General features: G+C 42.9%; 1 protein-coding gene and 1 long non-coding RNA gene across 4 annotated transcripts in view; one reads left to right on the top strand and one right to left on the bottom strand.

Annotated features, from left to right (window-relative positions):
- The window catches only part of LOC122483385, a 34,814-nt gene extending 7,098 nt beyond the window's left edge, over positions 1 to 27,716 (bottom strand). Inside the window, exons 1-3 of one of the 2 annotated variants that reach the window (XR_006297399.1) lie at positions 27,322 to 27,716; positions 23,197 to 23,349; positions 19,008 to 19,135 (exon numbers count right to left, since the gene is read on the bottom strand). This is a non-coding gene — a long non-coding RNA (uncharacterized LOC122483385). The remainder of the gene's footprint in view (positions 1 to 19,007; positions 19,136 to 23,196; positions 23,350 to 27,321) is intronic. The other variant, XR_006297398.1, reaches the window with a different exon arrangement.
- FOLR2 (folate receptor beta) lies at positions 20,781 to 26,031 on the top strand. 2 transcript variants are annotated; one of them, XM_043580334.1, is made up of 5 exons: positions 20,781 to 20,922; positions 22,328 to 22,492; positions 24,794 to 24,982; positions 25,104 to 25,239; positions 25,376 to 26,031. In XM_043580334.1, exons 2-5 carry the CDS (start codon positions 22,340 to 22,342, stop codon positions 25,660 to 25,662), a joined length of 765 nt encoding a protein of 254 aa, XP_043436269.1. In that variant the 5' UTR covers positions 20,781 to 20,922; positions 22,328 to 22,339; the 3' UTR covers positions 25,663 to 26,031. The 2 variants fall into 2 exon arrangements, with proteins under 2 accessions (XP_043436269.1, XP_043436270.1); XM_043580335.1 differs by lacking the exon at positions 20,781 to 20,922 and adding an exon at positions 21,795 to 21,911.
- Positions 27,717 to 27,748: the final 32 nt, after the last annotated feature.

The raw sequence follows: 27,748 nt of genomic DNA, 5'->3' as shown, positions 1-27,748 counted from the left end.
TTTTTTTAAATTTACATCCAAATTAGTTAGCATATAGTGCAACAATGATTTCAGGAGTAGATTCCTTAATGCCCCTTACCCATTTAGCCCATCCCCTCTCCCACAACCCCTCCAGTAACCCTCAGTTTGTTCTCCATGTTTCAGAGTCTCTTATGTTTTGTCCCCCTCTCTGTTTTTATATTATTTGTGTTTCCCTTCCCTTATGTTCATCTGTTTTGTCTCTTAAAGTCCTCTTAGGAGTGAAGTCATATGATTTGTGTCTTTCTCTGACTGACTAATTTCACTTAGCATAATACCCTCCAGTTCCATCCACGTAGTTGCAAATGGCAAGATTTCATTCTTTTGGATTGCTGAGTAATACTCCATTTTGTGTGTGTGTGTGTGTGTGTGTGTGTGTGTGTATGTATGTGTATATATATATATATATGTATGTATATGTGTATATATATATATACATACACACACACACACACACACACACACACATACCACATCTTCTTTATCCCATTCATCCATCGATGGCCATTTGGGCTCTTTCCATACTTTGTCTATTGTTGATAGTGCTGCTGTAAACATTGGGGTGCATGTGCCCCTTCAAAACAGCACTCCTGTACCCCTTGGATAAATACCTAGTAGTGCAATTGCTGGGTTGTAGGGTAGTTCTATTTTTAGTTTTTTGAGGAACCTCCATATTGTTTTCCAGAGTGGCTGCACCAGCTTGCATTCCCATCTTTCTTTCTTTTTAAGATGGACTGTGTTCTGTTGGACCAAAAGCAGTCTATGACTGAAAAAAACTGTATGACTGAAAAAACTGATAAACTGGATATCATCAAAATTCCAAGACCTCTGCACTTCAAAATATATCATTTAGAAAACTGGGGCTCCTGGGTGGCTCAGTCGGTTGAGAGTCATGATCTCACAGCTTGTGAGTTTGAGCCCCACATTGGGCTCTGTGCTGACAGCTCAGAGCCTGGAACCTGCTTCGGATTCTGTGTCTCCGTCTCTCTGCCCCTCCCCCACTCATGCTCTGTCTCTCTCTGTCTCTCAAAAATAAATAAACATTAACAATTTTTTCAAGAAAATTAAAAGACAAGTTACAGACTGGAGGAAATATCTGGAAAACACATATCTGATAAAGGATTTGTATCCATAATATATAAATAATGCTTACCACTCAATAGTTAGAAAACAAACAACTCAATCAAATAATGGGCAATAGAATGAACAGACATTTCATCAAAGAAGTTACACAAATGGCTAATAAGAAAAGTGAAAAGGGAAAAGATGCTTGATACCATTCATTAGTCATTAGAAAAATGCAAATTAAAACCACAATAAGATACCATTTCATACCCACTGGAATGTTTATAGTAAAAAAGGCAATAACAAATGTTGGCAAGGATGTGGAGAAATTGGAACTCTGATACATTGTTGAAAGAGAGGTAAAATGGTGCTGTCTTTTGGAGAACTGTGTGGCAGTTGCAAAAACAGTTACATGTAAGACTGCCTTACAACTCAGCAATTCCACTTCTAAGCATCTACCCAAGAGAAATGAAAATATACATCCACATAAACACTTGTATGTGAATGTTCATAGAAGCATTATTCAGCGGAGTGCCTGGGTGGCTCAGTCAGTCCAGCGTCCGACTCTTGATCTGGGCAGGGTCATGATCTCACAGTTTATGTGTTTGGGCCCTGCATTACACTCTGTGCTGATAGTGTGGAGCCTGCTTGGGATTCTCTGTGTCCCTTTCTCTCTGCCCCTCCCCTGCTCATGCTCTATCTCTCTCAAAATAAATAAATAAGCATTAAAAAAAAGAAGCATTATTCAGAATAGGTCAAGACTTAAAATAACCTAAATGTCTATCAACCAATGTATAGACAAAATATATTTTACCCATACAATGGAATATTATTCAGCAATAAAAAGTAACAAACTACTGACACATGCTAATGTCATGGATGAACCTTAAAAACACTATGTTAAGTGAAACTCCATTTGTATGAAAATTCCAGAAAAGGCAAATTTATAGAGACAAAGTAGATTAGTGGTTGCCTAGGGCTGGGATTTGGGAACCAAGATTAATTCTAAATGGACATGAGGGGGCATGAAAATTTTCTAAAACCCATTTATGGTGAGGTTGTACCACCTGGAAAAATATTTGTAAACTTTAAATAAGTAAATTTTATGATCTGTAAAAGAGTGAATGATTACCTATATGATACTCTCCCCTGCAATGGTAGCATATAGAGAATCTTAAATGATTCTAAATTTCTGTGGGGTGTGTTCATGAGGTGACAGATTCTGAAGAATTCAGAATCTGGCTCCACAAAAATCTATCATCTGAGCCAAACTCGATCCCATCATAAACTTTGAGAGATGAGGTGCTTCAGTGGCTCAGTTGGTTGTGTGTCTGATTCTTGATTTGGGCTCAGGTCATGATCACAGGGTTGTGGGATGGAGCCCCACGTTAGATTCTCTCTCTCTCCCTCTGCCCCTCTCCCCCATTCATGTGCTCTTTATTTTTATTTAAAAATTTTTAATGTTTATTTATTTTTGAGAGAGAGAGAGAGAGCACGAGCAGGTGAGGGGCAGAGAGAGAGGGAGACACAGAATACGAAGCAGGCTCTAGGCTCTGAGCTGTCAGCACAGAGCCCAATGCAGGGCTGGAATTCATGAGCTGTGAGATCATGACCTGAGCCGAAGTCAGACGCTTAACCGACTGAGCCACCCAGAAGCCCCACCTGCTCTTTAAAATCAAAAACAACGAAACTTTGAGAGACTGGTTGGGAAAATGCAGCAATCAAGGAGGGACTCTGTGCTTGGTGTGGTATGGACAGTACCAGTAGAGATATTTAGGAGTGTGGCCCATTGACCAAGGGTTTTTTTTTAGAGAAGGGGTTTATTCCAGTTGGCACAAGTATGGTCTATTAAATTGAGGGTTAGAAACCAGAGCCAGGAGAGAAAAAAGGCTACATCATATGACTAATGAAAAAAAAGATCATGAAGCACATTACCAAAAATACCAACACAATAGCCACAACCATCTTGCCTTCTCAATTTCACTAATTCCTTTAAAAATATTCCTGCTTCTCGTCTGTGGGTTAGCTTCTCCCTCCATAGAAGTCTTCTGTTTTAGGACTGAAATTTTTCTGGAAACCTCAAGCCTCACAGCTCCAATGGGTTGCACTGTCCAAGGGTCAGCTATGGTGGTGATGTCAGACCCATGAGTCTGTTCTCCTGTCAAGTATGGCAGAATCTTTGGGAAAACAAAAGGAGAGAATAGAACCTCCTTGTTGGCAGGACCGAATGATCTAGAGACCTACTGATGTCCAATATCAGAGTGAAAGAGAGAAGCTTCATCGAGGAGAAAGACAACAGAGCATGAAGCTACTGGTGACTGCTGCATTTCATGAAGTCTCAGTTGATGGCTACTCTGAAGAGGAAATATTAGGATCTGGGGAAGGAGAGTTACCTTTGCAACCAACTTATTTTTGATGATTCTATTTGTCCTTCCTTACTTGCCTTGAGCTCTGGGTGATATGGACAGTGGATATATTTAGAAATATTGAGGGCCTTACAGTCTATTGTGTAAGATGTACACCAAACTTACTATCGATAATAAAAAGTTATTTTAAACAAAGGCATAAAATGATCTTGGAAATAAATTTGTTGATAGGCATCATGCAAGCTCTTGCATGTGAACATGAGTATGTTTTTACCAATTTGGGAAAGTTCGCAGTCACTGACCATTCACAGCCACAAACTTCACCCTGTGGAAAAGTCATCTGGAAAGGATGAGCTCCTCTCTTGGCTTTGACATCTTTCTCTACATTATGGACATGATGAACAAGGCAGATTTTGTTTGTTTGTTTGTTTGTTTTGAGAGGGAGAGAGCGAGTGAGCATGTCAGCAGAGAGGGGCAGAGAGAAAGAGGGAGAGAGAAAATCCCAAGCAGGCTCCACACTGTCAGCACAGAGCCCCAAGTGGGGGCTCAATCGTACAAACAGTGAGATCATGACCGGAGTGGAAAGTAAGAGGTGGTGCTCAACTGACTGAGTCACCCAGGTGCCCCAAGGCAGCTCTTTAGAATACTGATAGCTAATTTTAAAAACATGGAGCATACCGACCATACCGAATTATTTTTAGCCTCCCTCCTTGTAGCCTTTCCTTCTGAGTGCCAGGCAGTGAGAAAGCAAATTTTTTGTGTATTCTAACAGCTTCCAGGGAAGCATCAAGATGATTTTGGTGTAAAAGATGCCTTGATAATTTTGTTATTCTGAATTTAGGGGCTGATCGTGCATAAGGGAAACAGGAAAAAAAAAGTGTTGTCAGGAAATAACCTCAGCCTCGGTCGTGTTATTAATAAGAAAATTATATTTTATAATTTTATATTTTAGAACATTAAAAATGTTAACTTCTCCAGAAGCGAGGAATCCTAATGTTTTCTGTTCTATCTTGACCCAAGGGGATGGATAATGTGAGTCGTGAAAACTTAACATGCTTTCTAAGAAGTGAAAGTTCACTTTCACATTATGCAAGGACTTAAGCTGTGCTATAAGGAGAAAACACACCAAAATAACTTTTATTTCCTCATGTTAAGTATAGACTGTATACTCAAAGACCATTTTGCTTTTTCTTTTTTTTAAGTAGGCTCCACTCCCAGTGTGGAGCCCAACATGGGGCTTGAACTTACTATCCAGAGATCAAAACCTGAGCTGAGATCAAGAGTCAGACACTTAACCCGACTGAGCCACACAGGTGCCCCTCAAAGACCATTTTTCTTATGAGTGACCATAGCATCTAAACATTGATACTTCTTAAAGTACAAGTGGTCTGAAGAAGCACTTCTGGAATGGCAGAGTAAGGACATCTGAAAACCTGCTTCTCCATAAAAGCAATAACACTGGTAAAAATTGTCAAAATCAAGTTTTTAGGAGTCTGGAAACCAAGGCTTTCAAAAACCGAAGGAGAATTTGTTTAAGAAAAATGGTCGAATGTCAGTAGGAACAGTGAATTTTGACCGGCTTCTTCCCCATCTTCCTCTCCCCAACTCCACAGGAGCTCCACAAATCCGCAGCCTCACAACTACACTAGCTTTGAAAAACACTGGCCTAGCAGCCACTAGAGGGGGCAGCATGGGTGTGGAACTCCCCAAACAGCCCCATCCCTAGAGAACTGTCACCGTTTGATCTATCTGTAAGCTCCCTTGAAGAGTCCCATTCATAGCACTAGTCTTTATTTGACCTGATTCAGAACTCTCACAGCAAGAAACTCTATTTTGTTTGTCTAAACAATTAGCAGCAAATTGTCTGACGTCCCAGCTGCCGGAGGCAGAAACACCAGCTGAAGCAAACAAGAGGCTGGCTAAAAAACTTAAGAGGAATATTGGGGAATGAAATGTCGATGGAGGGCTATGAAATCTCTGATTACCTCGGGATCTAGAAATCTGCAAATGTTTACAGAACTGTGAGCACATCCAAGAAATACCTGAGGAAGTTCCAATCTCTCCATCAACTCTGGTGAGCTTGAGGTCCTGCTCATGCAGGAAGTGAGGAATAAGGCAGAGTAAACTGCCAGAGTGTTGAAGGCTTGCCTGAACCCTTGGTAAAAAGTAGGGAACATACTGCTTCAAGGAATTTAATGAAATTTCTGTCCAATCATTAACTGACCACTAAGCAAACCAGGCAGAAACTTCAGCGACCGCATATGACAAAGAAAATAAGACTCTACCGAATTAGCCCATGAAAGTTGATAAACAAATAAGCAGCAACAACTCAAGCCATGGTTGGGGAGATCTGATTTCCAGAGTTGCCATCTTACATTAATTAAAACACCCAATGTTTGAGGACTTAGTTGGCTCAGTTGGTGGAGTGTGCAATTCTTGATCTTGGGGTTGTGAGTTTAAGCCCCACATGGAATGTAGAGATTAAAAATAAAATCTTTTTTAAAAATTACCCAATTTTCGGGGCGCCTGGGTGGCGCAGTCGGTTAAGCGTCCAACTTCAGCCAGGTCACGATCTCACGGTCCGTGAGTTCAAGCCCCGCGTCAGGCTCTGGGCTGATGGCTCAGAGCCTGGAGCCTATTTCCGATTCTGTGTCTCCCTCTCTCTCTGCCCCTCCCCTGTTCATGCTCTGTCTCTCTCTGTCCCAAAAATAAAAACATTGAAAAAAAATTAAAAAAATAAATAAATAAAAATTACCCAATTTTCAACAAAAAATATGAGACATGCAAAGAAACAGGAAAGTGTGAGTCATACACAGGGGGGAAAAAGCACTCAGAAGAAACGGTCCCTGAGGAAACCCAGACACTGGACTTATTAGACGAAGACTTTAAACCAGCTATTATAAGCAAGAAGTAGGGTGGCTGGCTGGCTCAGTAGGCAAAGTGTGACACTCTTAACCTCAGGATCATGAGTTCAAGCCTCGTGTTGAGTGTAGAGCCTACTTTTTTTTTTTTAAAAAAAGAGGAAACTATGTCTAAAGAATTCAAGGAAATATGAAAATGATGTCTCACTAAATAGAGAACGTCAATAAAGAAATAAAAATTATTGGGATGCCTGGCCGGCTCCAGTCAGTAAAGCATGTGACTCTTGATCTCAGGATCATGTGTTCAAGCCCCACATTGGGCATGGAGCCTACTTAAAAAATAAAAATAAATTTAAAAAAGAAATAAAAATTATTTAAAAACTGAAATAGAAATTAGGGTAGAACAGTACAATAACTGAAATGAAATATTTACTAGAAACTGCTCAACTTGATAAGGAATATCTACCAAAAAACCTAGAGCTAACATACTTTTTTTTTGAGAGAGAGTGCAAGCACAAGTGGGGGAGATAGGCAAGGGGGAGAGAGAGAGAGAGAGACGGAGAGAGAGAATCTTAAACAGGCTCCGTGCTCAGCACAGAGCCCAATATGGGGTTTGATCCCACGATGCTAGGAACCCTTGGTTCCCCAACCCAACCCAATCAAGAGTTGGAGGTAGAGCTAACATACTCAATGGTGAGAAACTTGAAGCTTTCCTATTAAGATCAGGTACAAGGTAAGGAGGTCCCTTTCACTTCTCAGCATTGTACTGAAAGTTCTAGCTAATGCATCAGGATGATCAGGATGAGAAAGGAAATAAAAGGTACAGATTGGAAAAGAAGAAATAAAGTGTCCTTGTTCATAGATGACATATTCATCTATAAAGAAAATCTGGGGCACTTGGGTGACTCAGCTGGTCAAACATCTGACTTCTGCTCGGGCCATGATCTCGTGGTTTGTGAGTTGAAGCCCCACATCAGGCTCTGTGCTGACAGCTCAGAGCCTGGAGGCTGCTTTGGATTCTGTGTCTCCCTCTCTCTCTGTTCCTTCCCCACTTACCCTCTGTCTCTCTCTGTCTCTCAAAAATAAATAGACATTTAAAAAATTAAAAGAAAAAAGAAAATCTGAAGAAATGACAAAAAATTTCTGGCACTAATAAGTGATTATAGCAAGATTGAAGGATATAAAGTTAATATGTGGAGGTCAACTGCCTTCCCACATACTAGCAATGAACAAGTGGAATTTGAAATTAAAAAATATATATCATTCATAATAGCATCTGGAAAAAAATGAAATACATAGGTATAAATCTAACAAACTATGTATAAAATCTATGTGAGGAAACTATGAAATTGATGAACGAAATCAAGGAATTAAATAAAGGAGAGATATTTCATGTAAGGAAGACTCAATATCGTCAAGATGTCAGTTGTTCCCAACTTGATCTATAGATCCAATGTCATCCCAATCAAAATCCCAGCAAGTTACTTGGTAGATATTGACAAACTGAGCCTACAGATTATGTGGAGATGCAAAAGACCCAGAACAGCCAGCACAATATTGAGAAGAACAAAGTTGGATAAATGACAATACCTGACTTCAAAACTTACTGCAAAGCTACAGTAATCGAGACAATGTGGGCGGCACCTGGGTGGCTCAGTCGGTTAAGCGGCAAGCATCCCACTTCAGTCCAGGTTGTGATCTCAGGGCTCATGAGTTGAGCCCTGCATCGGGCTCTCTGCTATCATTGAGGAGGATGCTTTGGATCCACTGTCTCCCTCTCTCTCTGACCCTCCCTCACTAGCTTTCTCTCTCTCTCTCAGAAAATAAACACACACAAAAAAGACAATGTGGTATTGGCAAAAGAATAAATAAACGGATTAATGACACAGAGAGTCCACAGATACACTCACATAAGTATAATCAACTGCTCTTTGACAAAGGGACAGTGGCAATAAAATGGAGGAAAGAGAATCTTTTCAACAAATGTTGCCAGGACAACTGGACATCACATACAAAATGATAAATCTGGATACACGTCACACTTTTTGTGAAGGCACAAAAAGTAATTGAAAATGGATCACAGACTTGAATAGATCACAGATGCAAAACTATAAAACTCCTAGGAGATGATGTATAAGAAAATCTAGGTGACCTGGGTTTTGTGATGACTTTTTTTTTAATGTTTATTTTATTTTATTTTTTGAGAGAGAGTCAGAGCACAAGTGGGGGAGGGGCAGAGAGAGGGGGAGACACAGAATCCGAAGCAGGCTCCACGTTCTGAGCTGTCAGCACAGAGCCTGACGCGGGGCTTGAACTCATGACCCTGAGATCAAGATCGGAGCTGAGATCAAGAGGTGGATGCTTAACCAGCTGAGCCACCCAGGTGCCCCTGGTGATGACTTGTAAGATACAAAATCAGGAGAGTCTGGGTAGATCCATCAGTTGAGCATAGGACTTCGGCTCAGGTCATGACCTCATAGTTTGTGAGCTCCAGCCGAGGGGGAGCTCATTGCTGTCAGCACAGAGTTCACTTTGGATCCTCTGTCCCTCTCTCTTTGCCCCTCCCCCGCTCACTCTTTCTCTCTCTCAAAAATAAATAAACATTAAAAAAAAAAAAAAGATACACAACCAAAGGCATGATCCATGGAAGAAAGAACTGACAAGCTAGTCTTAATTAAAATTAAAATTTTCTGGGGTGCCGGGGTGTCTCAGTCCCTTATGCCTCCAACTTCAGTTCAGGTCATGATCTTGTGGTTCGAGCCCTGCATCAGGCTCTGTGCTGACAGCTGACAGCCTGCTTCAGATTCTGCGTCTCCCTCTCTTTCTGCCCCTCCCCTGCTTGCTCACGTGTGTGTGTGCATACTCTCTCTCTTTCTCTCTCAAAAATAAATAAGCATCAAAATTTTTAAAATTTTCTGATACGTAAAAGATACTAAGAGAATGAGAAGACAAGCCACAGACTGGGACAAAATATTTGCAAAACACATACCTAATAAAGGACTGTTTTCTAAAATAGAAAGAACTCTTAAAGCTCTACAATAAGAAAATAAACAACCTGATTAAAAATAAGCCGAATACCTTAATTAGCCAACACCTCAGCAAAGAAGATACACAGATGGCAAATAAACATATGCAAAGATGCTCCACATATATATCTTCAGGGAAATGCAAATTAAAACAATAGTGAGGGGCGCCTGGGTGGCTCAATTGGTTAAGCCTCCGACTTCGGCTCAGGTCATGATCTCGCCCCTCGTGCGTTTAAGCCCTACATCGGGCTCTGTGCTGACAGTTCAGAGCCTGGAGCCTGCTTCAGATTCTGTGTCTCCCTCTCTCTATCCTTCCTCTACTCTCTGTCTCTCTCAAAAATAACTCAACATTAAAAAAAAATTAAAGCAAGAACAACAGTGAAATACCACTATACACCTAACAGAATGGCCATAATCTGAAACACTGACAACACCAAATGCTGGTGAGGATGTGGAGCAATAGGAACTCTCATTCGTTGCTGGTGAAAGTGCAAAATGATACAGCCACCTTGAAAGACTGGTGGTTTCTTAACAAAATTACACGTATTCTTACCATATAATCCAGCATTTCCCCAAAGGAGTTGAAAACTTATGTCCACATAGAAATCTGTACATAGATGTTTATAGCAGCTTTATTCATAATTGCCAAATGTTGAAGCAACCAAGATGTCCTTCAGTAGGTGAGTGGATAAATGAACTGTGGTACATCCAGACAACGGAATATTATTCAGCACTAAAAAGAAATGAATAATCAAGCCATGAAAAGACATGGAGGAACCTTGAATGCATATTACTAAGTGAAAGAAGCCAACATGAAAAGGCTACAGACTATATAATTCCAACTACATGACATTCTGGAAAAGGTGCAAACTAGGAGACATTATAAAGATCAGTGGTTGTTGGGGGCTGGGGAGAAGGAGGGATAAATAGGCAGAGCAGAGAGGTTTGTTTTTTTTTTAAGACTTTATTTTTTTGAAGTAATCTGTACATCTGACGTGGGGCTCAAATTTACAATCCCAAAAGTCACATGCTCTACTGAGTCAGCCAGGTGCCCCAGAGAAGAGGGTATTTTTAGGGCAATGAAAATAATCTGTATAATAATGACACGTGCTATGATATATTTGTCCAAACCCAAAGAATGTACAACACCAAAAGGGTACTGTAATCTAAACTATGCACTTCAGGTAATTAAGATGCATTAATGTAGGTTTATCAGTTGTAACGAACGAACGTACTATTCTGGTTGGGGATGTTATAATGGAGGAAGATATGCATGCCTGGAGGCAGGGGGTATATGGGAAATCCCTATACCTTCTCCTTGATTTTGTTGTGAACCCTAAGCTCCTTTTTTAAGGAAAAGTAAAGTCTGAATTTAAAACAGTTTCTTACTGTAGGTACTCAGCAGTAGATTTGAAGGGGTAGAAGAAAGAATCTACAGACTTGGAAATAGAAATTGTCCATTTTTTTTAAGTTTACTTATTTATTTTGAGACACAGAGAGAGAGAGAGAGAGCGTGCATGAGCACATGAGTGGGGGAAGGACAGAGAGAGAGGGAGGGAGAGAATCCTAAGCAGGTTCCATACTGTCAGCGCAGAGCCTGATGTGGGACTTGAACCCACGAACAGTGAGATCATGACCTGAACCAAAATCAAGAGTCAGACACTTAATGGACTGAGGTACCCAGGCGCCCCAGAAATTGCCCATTCTTTTTTTTTTTTTTTAATTTTTTTTTTTCAACGTTTATTTATTTTTGGGACAGAGAGAGACAGAGCATGAACGGGGGAGGGGCAGCGAGAGAGGGAGTCACAGAATCGGAAACAGGCTCCAGGCTCTGAGCCATCAGCCCAGAGCCCGATGCGGGGCTCGAACTCACGGACCGCGAGATCGTGACCTGGCTGAAGTCGGACGCTTACCGACTGCGCCACCCAGGCGCCCCGAAATTGCCCATTCTTAAAAACAAACAGGATGAAGAAAAATGAACAGAACACAGGGACATGTGGGAATACCATCAAGCATACCAGAATATGCACAATGGGAGTCCTAGAAGGAGTAGAAAGAGAATAAGAGCATAAATAATTGGAGAAATCAAGACCAAAACCACTCAGATTTTAAATAAAAAAATTAATCTACACGTCTAAGTTCAGTGACCTCCAAGTAAGAGAAACTCAAAGAAATTCACACTTGAACACATCAGAGTCAAACTACTGGACTATAAAGAGAGAATCTTGAAAGCAACAATAGAAAAACGACTCATCATTTATAAAGGATCCTCAATAAGACCAACTGTTAATGTCTCATTTAGAAACTATGAAGTCCAGGAGGCAATGGGATGAAATATTCAAAGTAATGAAAGAAAAAGACTGTCAGCCCAGAATTTTATAACCAAAAAAATTATTCTTCAAAGGAGAAATGAAGACATACACAAATAAACCAAAGTTGAGAGAATTTGTCACTAGCAGACTTTCCCTACAAGAAATACTAATGATTGCCCTTTAGGCTGAAATGAAAGAACACCAGACAGTGAGTTGAATCCACATGAAGAAATAAAGAGCACCAGTAAAAGTTATTACATAAAGAAATAGAAAATACGGTATAAATGTTTTTATGTTGTAACTCTTTTCTTATCCTATCTAATGGGAAAAGATAGCTTCATGAAGCAATAACTATAAAATGGTATATATATATATATATATATATATATATATATATATATATATTTTTTTTTTTTTTTTATTGAGAGAGAGAGCGAGAGAGCGCACAAGTAGGGGAGAGGCAGAGAAAGACGGGGACAGAGGATCTGAAGTGGGCTCTGCGCTGACAGCCAGATGCGGGACTCAAACTCACAAACCATGAGATCATGACTTGAGCTGAAGTCTGATGCTCAACCGAGTCATCCAGGTGCCCCTAAAATGGTACTGATATGGTCATAGTGTATAAAAATGTAATTTATATAATAATACAGCAAAGGAGTATGAGAAGGAATGAAACTATATTGGAGTAAAATTTTGAACATTATTGAAACTCAGTATTAATCTAAACTAGATTGTTATAAATTATGATGTTAATTGCAACCCCAGAGCAACTATTAAGAAAAAAATTATAAAAATATAATAAAAGAAACAACAAAGTAATTAAAAGGGTACATTTTAAAATATCTATTAAACACAAAAGAAGGGAGTAAAGGAGAAATAGAGGAACAAAAAAACCAAAATACATATATAAAACAAAATTGCAGGTGTAAAACCTGTTATTAGTAATTACATTATATATAAATAGATTGAATTCTCCAATAAAAATGCAAAGATTGGCAGATAAAAAAATCATTGTACAACTATACACTCTTTTTTTTAATGTTTATTTATTTTTGAGAGAGAAAGAGCTCATGAGAGGGGCAGAGAGAGAGAGAGAGAGAGAGAGAGAGAGAGAGAGAATCCAAAGCAGGCTCTGTGCTGACAGCAGAAAGCTTGAACTCACAAACTGTGAGATCATGACCTGACCTAAAGTCGGACACTTAATGGACTGAGCCACCCAGGCACCCCAACTATCCACTCTTTGCATGACTCACGCTTCAGATTCATAGACACAAAAAAGGCTGAACCTAAAAGGATGGAAAAAGATACATTATGCAAAAAATAACTAAAGGATATCTAGAGTGGCTATAATAGTATCAGACAAATAGAATTTAAGACAAAAATTGTTAAGAGGCAAAGAAAGGCATTTTAATTTATCTTTTAAAGTTTATTCATTTTGAGAGAGAGACAGACACACGTGTGTGCACACACGGGAGGGGGCAGAGAGAGAGGGAGACAGAATCCCAAGCAGGCTCCATGGTATCAATATGCAGCCTGACATGGGACTCAATCCCATGAACCATGAGATCATGACATGAGCCAAAACCAAGAATCAGACACTCCACTGACTGAGCCACAAAGGCACACCAAAAAGAAAGATTTTAGATCAAAACCTAACCTTCTACCTTAAAAAATAGAAAAAGAGCAAAATATACTCAAAGTGAGAAGGAAAAAAATTAAGAGTAAAGCAAAAATAAATGGAATAGAGCATAGAAAAACAATAGAGAAAAACCATGAAAATGAAAGTTGGTTCTTTGTTTTGTTTTTTTTAATTAATTAATTAATTAATTAATTTTTAAGTAAGCTCTACACTTAACATGGGTCTCAAACTCATGACCCCAAGATTAAGAGTCACATGCTCTACTGACTGAGCCAGTCAGGTGCCCCCAAAAGTTGTTTCTTTGAGAATATCAACAAAAACCTTTATTTAGACTGATCAAGAAAAAAAGGAAAGAAGAGTCAAATTACTAATATCAGGAATAAAAGAGGAGACGACACTAATACAGAAATAAAAAGCATTGTAAAAGAATACTATGAACAATTGTATGCCAATAAATTAGATACCATAAATGAAATGGCCAAATTCCTAGAAAGATACAAACTACCAAAGATGACATAAGAAGAAGTAAAACATCTAAATATACCTATAACAAGGAAAGGGATCGAATTCATAATTTTAAAACCTCCCACAAATAAAAGTTCAGGCTCACACAGCCTCAGTGGTGCACTCTACCAAATGTTTAAAGAATAATTACTACCAATCCTTCAGAAACTCTTTGGAGGCACCGACTGGCTTAGTTGGAATAGAATGTGACTCTTGATCTTGGGGTTCAAGCCCTACGTTGGGTGTAGACATTACTAAAATAAATAAACTTTAACAAAAAAAGAAATTCTTTCAAAAAAGAAGAGGTAATACATCTCAACTCATTCTGTGAGATCAATATTACTCTGATACAAAATCACACAAAGACATTGCAAGAAAACTACAGACCAATATTCACTATGGATAAAGACATAAATATTCTCAATGAAATACTAGCAAACTGAATCCAGCCAGGGGAGCCTGGATGGCTCAGCCAGTTAAGAATCTGACTTTAAAAAAATTTTTTTTTCGTTTAATGTTTATTTTATTTTTGAGAGAGTGAGAGAGTGAGCATTAGTTGGGGAGGGGCAGAGAGACTGGGGCCAGGGGACAGGATAGAAGATCCGAAGGGGGCTCTGTGCTGAAAGCAGAGAGCCCCATGTGGGGCTCAAACTCTTGAACCCAAGATCATGACCTGAGTCAAAGTCAACACTTAACCAACTGAGCCATCCAGGCGCCCCAAGCATCTGATCCTTGATTTTGGCTCAGGTCATGATCGCAGGGTATGAGATTGAGCTCCATGCTCAGCATGGAGCCTGCTTAAGATTCTCTCTCTCTTCTGCCCCTCTCCCCTGTTTGCGTGGTCTCTCAAAAAAAAAAAAAAAAATATATATATATACAAAAAAACAAAAACAACCCAGAACTGAATCCTGCCACATATAAAAAGGATTACACATCATGACCAAATAGGATTAATCCCAGAATGCAAGTTGGTTTAACATCCAAAAATTAATTGATTCAAAATATCATATTACTAGAATAGAAGACAAAACCCACATGATCATCTCAGTCGAAATATAATTTGGCAGAATCCAAAATACTTTCATGATTTAAAACAAAACAAAACCCAATACTGAACAAACTAGGAATAGAAGAGAATTCACACAACCTGACAAAGGTCATCTATGAAAAGGCACAGATAACATCACAGTCAACATCAAAAGGCTTTCCCACTAATATCAGGAATAAGGAAGTATATCCATGCTCATCATGTCTATTCAACTTGTACAAAAGTTGTAGCTATGGGTACTTAGCTGGCTTAGTCAATGGAGCACACGACTCTTGATCTTGGGGTGGTGAGTTTGAACCCCACTTTGGTGTAGAGATTAATAAAAAAAAAAGTTGTAGCTAAGCCTGTTAGTCAATAAAAACGAATAAAGGTATACAGATTTGAAAGCAAGAAGCAAAACTATTTCTCCTTCCTTCCTTCCTTCCTTCCTTCCTTCCTTCCTTCCTTCCTTTTTTTGCTGCAAAAAGCTTTATCATTTCCATTTGGTCCACAGCTTAAAAAGCTGCCTAGAGGCTGCAGGGAGAAACTCAAGTACAAGCCTGGGCATAAAAGGGATGCCATCTAGGAAATGTTTCTCTAGGAAGAAGTAAAACTTTCTATTCACAGATGTCATTGTACATAGAAAATCCTAAGGAATCCACAAAATATTATTACTAATAAGCGAGTCTAGAAAGTTTGTAGGATAGCAGATAAAAACACAAAAATCAATTGTATTTCTAGATACCTGCAATGAAAATATAAAAATGAACTTAAGGAGCACCTGGGTGGCTCAGCTAGGTAAGTGTCCAACTTCAACTTAGGTCATGATCTCACAGTTTGTGGATTCAAGCCCCACATCAGTCTCTATACCAGTCAGTTTCTATATTGGTATAGAGACCATCAGTCTCTATACCAATCAGCTTGGGATTCTCTCTCTCTCCCCTTCTCTCTCTGCCCCTCCCCTGCTTGCTCTCTTTCAAAATAAATAAACAAACTTAAAAGAAAAAAAAAGAGTATAATTCCAGGGGCATCTGACTGGCTCAGCTGGAAAAGCATAGGACTCTTTTCTTTTTTAAAATGTTTATTTTCTGGGTGCCTGGGTGGTGCAGTCGGTTAAGTGTCCGACTTCAGCCAGGTCACAATCTCGCGGTCCGTGAGTTCGAGCCCCGCGTCAGGCTCTGGGCTGATGGCTCGGAGCCTGGACCCTGTTTCCGATTCTGTGTCTCCCTCTCTCTCTGCCCCTCCCCCATTCATGCTCTGTCTCTCTCTGTCCCCAAAATAAATAAACGTTGAAAAATAAAATAAAATAAAATGTTTATTTACTTATTTGGGGGGGGGGGCAGAGAGGGAATTCCAAGCAGGCTTGCGCTGTCTCTCTCAAAAATAAATCTAAACATTTTTTTAAAAAATAAAGAATTTATTAAAAAGAAATAAATTTAAGAAAATAATTCCAGGGGGAGTGGGGGCCTGGGTGGTTCAGTCAGTTAAGCATCTGACTCTTAATCTTAGCTCAGGTCATATCTCACAGTTCCTGAGTTTGAGCCCCAAGTCCAGCTCTGTGCTGACAGCACAGAGCCTGCTTGGGATTCTGTCTCTCCCTCTCTCTACCCCTCCCCTGCTCCTGTTTGCTCTCTCTTTCAAAATAAATAAACATTAAAAACAAAACAAAACAAAGCAAAAAAGGGCGCCTAAATGGCTCAGTCAGTTGAACGTCTGACCCTTGGTTTTAGCTGAGGTCATGGTCTCATGGTTTGTCAGTTTGAGTCACATGTTGGGCTTCACTCTGACAGCGAGGAGCCTGCTTGGGATTCTCTCTCTTCCTCTCTCTGCCCCTCTCCTGCTTGGTCTCTCTCAAAATAAATAAATAAACTTAAAAAAAAAAAGACTATAATTCCAGGGGCACCTGGCTGGCTCAGTTGGAAAAGCATGTGACTCTTTTTCTTTTTTTAAATGTTTATTTATATTGAGAGAAGGGGGGGCGGAGCTTGAGCGAGTGGGGGAGGGGCAGAGAGAGAACCCCAAGCTGGCTATTCACTTCCAGCACAGAGCCCAGTGCAGGGTTCCATCTCACCAACCATGAGATCATGACCTGAGCTGAAATCAAGAGTAGGATGCTTAACCAACTGAGTCACGCAGGCACCCTGGAAAAGCATGTGACTCTTAATCTTGGGGTCATGAGTTCTTAGCCCCACAATGGGTGAAGAGGTTGTTTAAATAAATAAAATTAAAAAAAAAAAAAGAATATCATTCCATTCATTCCATTCACAATAGCATAAAAAAGAATAAAATACATAGAAGTGAACTTAACAGAGTAAAAGGCTTATATACTGAAAACTATAAAACATTGTTGAAAGAAATGTAAAACCTAAATAAATGGAAAGAAAGCCCACGTTCAATCAGGAGACTTACTATTGTTAAGAGGGCATTAGTCCCCAAACTGATCTACAGGTTCAATTCAATCCTTCTCTAAATGCCAGCTGGCTTTTTTGGAGAAATTGACAATCTAATCCTAAAATCCCTATGGACATAGAAGAAACCCATAACAGCCAAAACACTCTTGAAAATGAACAAAATTAGAGGACTCACACTTTTTGAGTACAAAACCTCCTACAAAGCTATAATAATAAAGACAATGTGATAGTAGCATAAATATAGATATGTAGGTCAATGAAACAGAACTGAGAGTCCACATTTTTGACAACTTGAATTGTGCCAAGACAATTCAGTGGGGGAAAGAATAGCCTTTTCAATACGTGGTGCTGGGATACAACTGGATATTCACATGCAAAATAATAAAGTTGGACACTCTCATTTTATACCTTATATAAAAATTAAACTCACAATGGATCATAGACCTAAATGTAAAAGCTAAAACTATAGAACTTGTTTATTTTTTTTTTAATTTTTTAGAGTTTATTTCTTTATTTTGAGAGAGAGAGAGAGCACAATTGGGGAAGGGGCAGAGAAAGAGAGGAAGAGAGAGAATCCCAAGCAGGCTCCACATCACCAGTGCAGAGCCCGATGTGGGGCTCAAAGTCACAAACCACGAGATCATGACTTGAGCCAAAGTCGGACACTTAACAGACTAAGCCACCCAGGTGTCCTTTAAAAATTATAGAACTCCTTTAAAAAAACAAAACAAAACAGGGGAAGAGCTTCACGGCATTGCATTAGGCAATGATTTCTTGGATATGACAGCAAAAGCACAGGCAATAAAAGAAAAAACAGATAAATTAGACTGCATCAAAATGGGAAACCAGGCATCCAAGGAGAGTTAACAGAATGAAAAGGCAACCTACAGAATGGGAGAAAAGATTTGCAAATCATATATCTGACAAAGGGTCAGTCCAGAATATATAGAGAACTCCTACAACAATAAAAAGACATGTAATACAAATGGGGTATCTGGGTGGCTCAGTCGATTAAATGTCTGACTTCAGCTCAGGTCATGATCTCACGGCTTGTGAGTTCAAGCCCTGCATCCGGGCACTGTGCTGACGGCTTAGAGTCTGGAGCCTGCTTCAGATTCTGTTCTCCCTCTCTCTCTGCCCCTCCCCCGCTCATGCTAGGTCTCTCTCTCTGTCAAAAATAAACATTAAAAAAAATTTTTTTAAATAAAAATTTTTTTTAAATTTTTTAATGTTTATTTTTGAGAGAGAGACAGACAGGGCATGAGCAGGGGAGGGGCAGAGAGAGGGAGACACAGAATCTGAAACAGGCTCCAGGCTCTGAGCCATCAGCACAGAGCCCAATGAGGGGCTCGATCTCATGAACCTTGAGATAATAACCTGAGCTGAAGTCAAATGCTTAACCGACTGAGCCACCCAGACGCCCCACGTTAAAAAAAATTTTTTGAAGACATAGAATACAATTTAAAAGTGGGCAAACAACTTGGACAGACATTTGTATATCTTCCAAAGGAGATATACAAATGATCAATAAGCCTATGAAAAGATGCTCAACATCACTCATCACCAGGGAAATGCAAATCCAAACCACAATGAGATACCACCTCACACGCCCACTAGGATGGCTTTTATTAAAAAAACAAAAAGCCAACAGGAAGTAACAAGTGTTGGTGAGGATGTGGTGGAATTAGAACCCTGTACACTGTTGGTAGGAATGGAAAACTGTGCAACTATTACAGCAAATATTATGGCAGTTCCTTAAAAATTAAAGGTAGAATTACCATATGATCCAGCTCGTCCATATCTGGATATATGAAAGAATTGAAAGCAAGGGCCTCAAAAGATATTTGTGCATCCATGTTCGTAATAGCATTCTTCATAATACCAAGAGGTGGACGAATCCCAGGATCTATAAAGGGATGAATGGAGAAACAAAATGTAGTATATACATATAATGAATTACTATTCAGTTATTAAAAAGAAATGAGGGGCGCCTGGGTGGCTCGGTCGGTTAAGCGGCCGACTTCAGCTCAGGTCATGATCTCGCGGTCCGTGAGTTCGAGCCCCGCATCGGGCCTGGAGCCTGTTTCGGATTCTGTGTCTCCCTCTCGCTGACCCTCCCCTGTTCATGCTCTATCTCCCTCTGTCTCAAAAATAAATAAAACGTTAAAAAAAAAAAAGAAAAAAAAGAAATGAAATTTTGACATATGGATTAACCTTGAGGACATTATGCTATGAGAAATAAGCCAGTGACAAAAAGACAAATACTATATGATTCCCATTTATATGAAATATCTAAAGTAGTCAATTCATAAAAACAGAAAGTTGAATGATGGCTACCAGGGACTGGGGAGAGGAGGAAATGGGATATTGTTGCTTAATGAGAATAGGGTTTCAGTTTTACAAGACACAAAGTTTCTGGAGATTGATTGCACAACATAAATACACTTAAAATTACTGAACTGTACACTTAAAAATAATTAAGATGTTAAGTTTTACATAATGTTTACCACATTTTTTTAAAAAGTTTATTTATTTACTTTGAAAGAAAGAGAGCAAGCGCAGGCTAGAGAGGGGCACAGAAAGGGAGAGAGAGAATTCAGAGCAGGCTCCACACTGCCAGTGCAGAGCCCGATGTGGAGCTCGAACTATGAACCATGAGATCATGACCTGAGCTGAATCTAGAGTTGGACACTTAACCTACTGAGCCACCCAGGTGCCCCTACCACATTTTTTTAAGGCTATCAAAAAATGTTCAATTATTTTTTTAAAAATTTTGTTTAATGTTTATTTATTTTTGAGACAGAGAGACAGCATGAATGGGGGAGGGTCAGAGAGAGAAGGAGACATAGACTCCAAAGCAGGCTCCAGGCTCTGAGCTGTCAGCACAGAGCCCGACGCGGGGCTCAAACTCATGGACCATGAAATCGTGACCTGAGCTGAAGTCAGACACTTAACTGACTGAGCCACCCAGGCACCCCATGTTCAATTATGTTCATAGAAATGCTAGGTGGTGAGATATGATCATTTACCAGATTTGAGACCATTTTTCTTTGTGACCCTTGACTTCTATACTTCAACCTCTACCTATGTCTACCTGGCTACCTACTCAAAAAGTAACCTGAGAGCTATCATTTAAGCCCACTCATTTTGTGCCAGGCTTTTCCATATATAATTCTCAACAATTTCCTGGAGAGTAAACGAAAGCTCAGAAAGGCTCAGTGATATTTTCCAAGGTTGTGTGAGGTACGGTGCTACCATTGGGACCCATGGCCTGACCCTAAGGCCTGGGTTTTTCCCTACTGCACCTCACACCCAACAAACCCGCTTCATCCTAACAACCACGTGGGTTACCTCAAAAGTTCAGATCCCCCTTAGAGATGAGCTTCTCTAGGTTTTGATGAATCTTGGATGTGTGAATCCTGTGATGAATAAATTAACAAAGAGTTGAATGGAAACAGGAATGAATACACTGAGAGACTAATGGAGCCTTGAATGGGTGGGGCCTGGAAGAGAGGAAAGACCAGAAGAGCCGAATGAGGAAATTATACTGTGCTAACCAGAGTTCTTACAGTCTGTCTTGCACCGAGGTCAGAGACCACTGGTGAAAGTCAAAGGGCCTGGAGCCATTGCCAGCCTGAGAAGAGGCCAATTCAGACACAGCTGTGTGTGCTCCCAGCCGCAAAGGAGGCTCAGGCAAGATGCCCTAAGAGGGAAGGGTGACAGGGACACTGGGGAGACTTGGCGGGTTTCTGTGTAGGGGAGGAGCAGATCTTTCTTTAGAAAGATCACTCGGGCTCCTGCGGGGAAGGTGACTTTAAGGGGAAGAAATTGGAGGAGGGAAGACCTGACCCCAAACGCAGAGCCAAGGGAAGTGAATTCCAGAAAGATCTTTGGAAGGACCCTTGACCAGGACTTTGTGATGATGAGCTGCATGTAGGGATGGTGAGAGAGAGGAAGGAGTCTCCATTATCCCTTCCGGTACTTCAGTGACAAAGCCCAAAGAACAGATCTTTTTTTCCCCCTTATTTATTTATTTTGAGAGTGAGAAAGACATGGGAGGGCGGTGCAGAGAGAGAGAGAGAAGAAAGAGAATTGCAAGCAGGCTGTCAGTACAGAGCCTGATGCAGGACTTGAACCTTCCAACCGTGAGACCATGACCCGAGCCAAAACCAAGAGTCGGAAGTTTAACCGACTGAGCCACCCAGGCGCCCCAGGAATAGATCTTTAATAGATGGGAGTGGGGGGTGAGGGTCAGTCAGGAACAGAGAAGCGGGCCGTCACTTTTGCTGGGTGACTCCTATGACTCTAAGTGCTCGTCTATTTGGCTGTTCCAACATGAGGTACTTTTATGTTGTCCCTCGGGCCCAGGGGTCTCTGCACTTGTTTTCTGAAGGGTAAGGAAGGGGGATCTGCAGGGGTAAGTGCATTAGCCTAGTGAGAGCTGAGGAGGCCAAAGTCATGATGGGGTGGAGGGAGGAAATGGTTTTCAGAAAACAAGGAAGGAAAAAGTCTGAGGAAGCAAAAGTTAGAAACCACCGCTCTTTCTATTTCTGTATTATTTAACCAAATACCACCCCATGTGCTACATCCCTTGACCCTCATGGTGATCGGGAGAACTCAGCAGAGCTGGGCCACTGCCTTCCCCAGGCTAACAGGGTCTCTAAGCTGGCACGGGAACCCAGGTGATTCAGTGCCTCGTGGAGCACTTGCTGGACACAGCATAAGGGCAATGGGTGTCCCTGGCCCCTTTCAGGGCAGGAGGGCATGGACCTGAACTATTTAATTACTTTTCTTGGGTAAAGTTGAGAGAAGATGAGGGCACAAAAACATCTCCTCCAATTTAGGAAGACTCCCCCAGAGCCAGTCCACTAACCCCAGATCTCCTCTGAGCCCGCCAAGCCTGGAATGGGGAGCCCCCTTTGCCAACCTTCTCTACTTCAGCTTCAGGGAGCCTCAGGACCCCAGCACTAAAGGAACAGGGTCTGACCCCATCCTCCACTGTGGAGATGGGGAGACTGATGCAGGGGGTCAAGGGGGACGCCGCATGAGGCTCTCTCCCTTCAGGCCTCGGCCTCCCTAACCACAGCTCCATCTGCAGGGACACAAAGACATGGCCTGGAGACTGACACCACTTCTGCTGCTGCTGCTGGCCTGGACAGCCTCCATGTGCAGTGCCCGGAACAGGGTAGACCTGCTCAACGTCTGCATGGATGCCAAGCACCACAAGACAAAGCCAGGCCCCGAGGACAAGTTGCATGACCAGGTATGGCCGCAGTATGGCTCGAGTTGGGGAGGGGGTTGGTTCTAATGGGGAAGAGGAAGTCAGGGTGGTGGGGGAAGGGCGGACTGATCAGATAGCCCCACATCCTGAGTTACTGCTGTGGGAGAAGATGAAGGTAGGGTGGGGTGGGGGGTATTGGTTGAGGTGATTTAGGGGTGGCCTCCTCAGAGGATAATGTCAGCAGTGATATGATATGATCACTTGTTGAGCACTTACTACGCGTTGAGTTTTCTTTTTTTTTTTTAATTTTTTTTTTCAACGTTTATTTATTTTGGGACAGAGAGAGACAGAGCATGAACGGGGGAGGGGCAGAGAGAAAGAGGGAGACACAGAATCGGAAACAGGCTCCAGGCTCTGAGCCATCAGCCCAGAGCCCTACGCGGGGCTCAAACTCACGGACCGCGAGATCGTGACCTGGCTGAAGTCTGACGCTTAACCGACTGCGCCACCCAGGCGCCCCAGCGCGTTGAGTTTTCTGCACGTGATTTCACATTCCCAGTAGCCGTTCAATGTAGGAGATCATGTTCCCCCCCATAGAACCCAAATGAGGAAATGGGCCCGGAGAAGCAGAGGACACACAGAAGATCTGGACATAAGAAGCCCCTGTGGTGTGGGGGTAGGACTGGGGTGGGCACTCCCAGCATGTCAGAGGGTAAGAGACTGTCGGGGAGGATGGTTCTCACTACCTTCATCACGTGCCAGTCCATGAAGCGTCAGAGTAGAGGACAAGGGCTCTTACGGCTGTGACCCAGGGGCACGATTGCTGCACATTCACTCACTCTATACAAGCGGATGCCAGTTGGTTTCAACTCTATTGAGACTCCATGTCTCCTTTTTTTCTGAAATAAAATTCAAAGCCAATAGGACCTATTTGTACATTTAACTTAAAAAATATCAACATGACTCTATCTATCTGTAATACAAAAGAGAAGCACAAAGAAAGCAATTTATAATAAAATATATTTCCATATGTCAATTCTCTGATATGACTACGTTAGAAATCACTATCAAATGGCATGTTTGCTTTTTAAGTTACTGCTTTATTTTCTTTAATCTTTATTTTTGAGAGAGAGAGAGAGAGAGAGAGAGAGAGAGAGAGAGAGAGAGAGAGAATGCAAGAGGGGAAGGCGCAGAGAGAGAGAGGGAGACACGGAATCTGAAGCAGGCTCCAGGCTTTGAGCTGTCAGCACAGAGCCTGACGTGGGCTCAAACTCATGAACTGTGAGATCATGACCTGAACCCAAGTTGGGAGCTTAGCCAACTGAGCCACCCAGGTGCCCCAATGTTTGCTTTTATTCACCAAATCACTAGGAATGGGGCAGCTACAAATGAAGATGGATACAGGTATATTCTGTTGACAACTCAAATGCTATAAGATACTCTATGCAGTGTTGCCATTGATGACATAATTTTCTAAAATAGTGAATAATTCCAGTAAAACAAAACACATAGCACGGCCTTCCTTTTCATAGTACTTACAGTCCTGAAAAAGCCAGTCTCTATTAAAGCTTACTAAAATATGATGCATCTATATGTAAGATGGAGTTTAGATTTAGGAAATCATAAATAGGTCTTTCATTTATTTTTTTCAGCAAATATTTTTACGGGCCTGCCACATGTCTGGCAATGGCCTCGCCGCTGGGGACACAGAACTTAATACAGACAAAGAAGAAAGTTATTCAACATACATTACTGCATAGGTCATTCCCTTCCTCCTTTGCTCAAAATGCCACTTTCCAGTGAGGCTTTTCACAACCACCTTCTTTAAAATTTCAACAATCACCCCATACTCCACATCCCTATTCCCTGCTGTAATTTTCTCCATGTAATTGATCATATCCTGACACTATATTTTTTCTCTTTTAGTTTCTTACTGTCTGTGTCCATTGATCAGGATGTAAGTTCCATGAACACATATTTCTGTTTTGCTTTCTACCGTATTCTCAGCATCTAGAACAGTAACTGGCATAGAAATAGGTACTCAGTAATTATTTTTTAATGAATAAATAAATCAAAGAACTCCCTATAAAATATGAAGTGCTGCTTAAACGATAGCTATTGTCCTCCCAAGACAGGGTTTCTCTCCGGCTCCCACAACCCCTGATTACACTGTTGTAACTAAGTCTCCCCCAAGATGGGAGCTCCTGGAGGCCAAGGACAGAGGGGTCTTCACAGTAAACTTTCCTAGGACAACCCACCTGAGGCAGGAGACCAAGCACCAAATAGGGAGAGGCTGAAGGTTTTGGTGGGGGAGGCATGTGTTCCAGTGTCTTCTCCACCCAGTGCACTCCCTGGAGGAAGAACGCCTGCTGCTCACACAACACCAGCCAGGAGCTGCACAAGGACCCCTCCCTCTTGTATAACTTTAACCTGGACCACTGCGGCAAGATAGAGCCTGCCTGCAAGCGCCACTTCATTCAGGACAACTGTCTGTACGAGTGCTCACCCAATCTGGGGCCCTGGATCCAGGAGGTACGGGCCTCTCCCTCACCCCAGCCCAGCGGGCTGCCATCCTGCTCGGTCAAGGTGGTCAAGGCGGTGGCTGCCAGCACCCCTGGCTGAGAGGAGCCCTCCCTCCGCCCCCCCCCCCCAGGTGAACCAGAGCTGGCGCAAGGAACGCTTCCTGGACGTGCCCCTGTGCAAGGAGGACTGTCAGCAATGGTGGGAGGACTGCCGCACCTCCTACACCTGCAAGAACAACTGGCACAAGGGCTGGGACTGGAGCTCAGGTGAGGGCCTGGGGGTGCGGAGATGGAGGCGGGGTCCGAGGATCTGGGGTTGGGTGCGGATCTCCAGGGGGGTGGCCAGAAATGGGCTCTGGGCCCAGGGGCTGAATGTCTGTGTCCACCCTTTCTCCCCATGCAGGATCGAACAAGTGTCCGGCCGGAGCCGCCTGCCGCACATTTGAGACCTACTTTCCCACGCCCGCAGCCCTGTGTGAGGGCATCTGGAGCCACTCCTACAAGCTCAGCAACTACAACCGAGGGAGCGGCCGCTGCATCCAGATGTGGTTCGACCCGGCCCAGGGCAACCCCAACGAGGAGGTGGCCAGGTTCTATGCCTTGGCCATGAGTGCGGGGGCCATGTCCCATGGGATTGGGCTTCTCCTGCTCAGCCTGGTCCCTATGCTGCACCTCTGGCTCCTCAGCTGAGTCCAGCCCTCCTCAGGCATGTTCCCTGCATGTCCCCAGTTTTGATGACCAAGCTTGGCTCAGCATAGCTCTCACAAATGAGGGAGTGCTAAGCATGCCTCCACTCATTATCCATCCTTCTACCATCCGGTTCCTGCTTCCATGGTGGGCCTTGGGCTTTCTCTGACAGTCAGTTCAAACAAAGAGACAGACCTATCCGTGTCTGATGAACGGTTTTGGTTTCAGTAAGTAGAGGACAGCTTCCATAGCTTTTGTATTCCTTCAGATGAGAGAAATGAGACTTGGGTTTGAATCCTAGCTCTGCTACTGACTATGGAAAGTGAAGCAGTTGCTTGTCTACATTAAAGCTTAGTTTTTTCCTCAGTAAAATGGGCATAATAATCCTTCTTTCCCTCAGAGTTGTGAAGTACAAAGGAGATGTTGCCAGAAAGCATGTGAGCCCAGCGTCTGCGCCCTTAATAGTCCTCGGGGATTCTGTTCTCTTGTAGCCAAAAATGAGAGACAGGTCCAGGACTGTGTTACTTGTATTGGTCCCCAAATATCCCCACTTCCTCTCAGGTCCTGTCTGCCTGGCTTTGTGGTCAGCTCTGCTGGGGATGGAAGTCCAGGGAAGGCTTTGGATTCCCAGTGGGGGTGAAAAAAATTCTCACGTGATGTGGATTGAAGGGACAGAGTTGAGACTAGGAACCCTCAGAGGAGGAAGACAGAAGAATGGGGAGGGCAGTGTGGGAGGTTCCTGAAAGATGAAATGTTCAAGAGTCTAGAATTGGTTTAGCCCTGCTGCAGCCAGGAGGATGGGAAAAGGTTGGAAAGTCTTGGGGCTTCCCAGGGGCAGAAGCCTGGCCTCTCCTCTGGCGATTGCTAGATACGCCTGTTCTGTCTCTACACATCCCCCAGGAACTAGGCCTGAGTAGATCTCTGGGTCTCCCTCTTGCCTTTTTCCCCTGGGGAAGTCTTTGTCTCTACATCCCCCTCACAGTCATCTCCAAAAAGGCACAGGTACCTCTCTGAGACACCAGGCAGGTGGGTGATCAAGCTAGGACTAGAACCCAGGTATGAAGTTTCCTAGTCCAGGTCTCTTCCCTCCCCACCGCACCAGGGTGTCCCCTTCATGGCAGACTCACCTTCCCTCATTTCTAGAGCTGAGTGACGGGAGAAGTCGGGCAGTTTGGAGGATGACTTATGGGGTTCCTGGAGGGGTCTAGAGACACTGTTGGGTGTGGGGGGGTGTCTCTTAGTCACTATATTTACCTAGTCGGGAAAGCCCCCACAGAGCCCATTCCGTATCCCAAGCTTTGGTCCAGCTGGGTGAAACCAATGCTTATTGGAAATAGAGGAAGGAGCTTGTAGGGACTGACCCAGGCACAGGTTCAATTGAGCAAAGTGAAAGTTCTCTCCCAGGTTAAAGGGGATCGGCCGACGGTGGCTCAGGAGTTGGCAGCAGTGGGAGCCAGGATGGAGGCCTGCGCCTTTAAGGAGCCAAGGGGCGGAGGGGCGGGGCAGGAAGCGGACTCCCGGGAGACGCTGCCACCGGCTAGGTCTTTTTTGGGGGGAAGGGGCGGGCCAGACCCTCCATGGGCCCCGCCCCCTTTCCGGCGACCGTGTTCCCCCCACCCTCCCGCCAAGGGCGGGCGTCTGAGCGGGGGTGTCTGAACGTACCCGATAAGGGGAGCTCCCGGTTCGGCGTCCCGCCCACAAAGGCTCAAGTTTGTTGTCTTGGAGGGAGTAGTTGGGGCGGGGGCGGGTGCTAATAATACCCGTTCGTTCAGGCGCAGCGCTTTACAGTTTACACAGCTGTCACCTTCGTTACTCCTTAATTAATAATAAAAATAGCCGCTGTTCTGGAGCGCCTACTGGATGCCAGGCCCCGTGCCGAGAGCTTTACAAGCAGTCCCATTGAGTCGGCCAAATAACATTGCCCCCACTTTGCAGAGCGGGAAGGCGAGGCGCGGAGAGGTGCTGTGACTGGCCCGAGGTCACTCGGCGGGTCAGCGGCTCCAGGATCGGGGGGCCGGGGTAGGCGGGGCGCGGGTGCTACCCCCGGCTCCGCGGAGAGCCGCGGGGGCGGAGCGGCGGGCGGGGCGGA

Source organism: Prionailurus bengalensis, chromosome D1, assembly GCF_016509475.1.
Source record: "Prionailurus bengalensis isolate Pbe53 chromosome D1, Fcat_Pben_1.1_paternal_pri, whole genome shotgun sequence".
NCBI lineage: Eukaryota > Metazoa > Chordata > Mammalia > Carnivora > Felidae > Prionailurus > Prionailurus bengalensis.
This window is presented reverse-complemented; position numbering and strand designations above follow the sequence as displayed.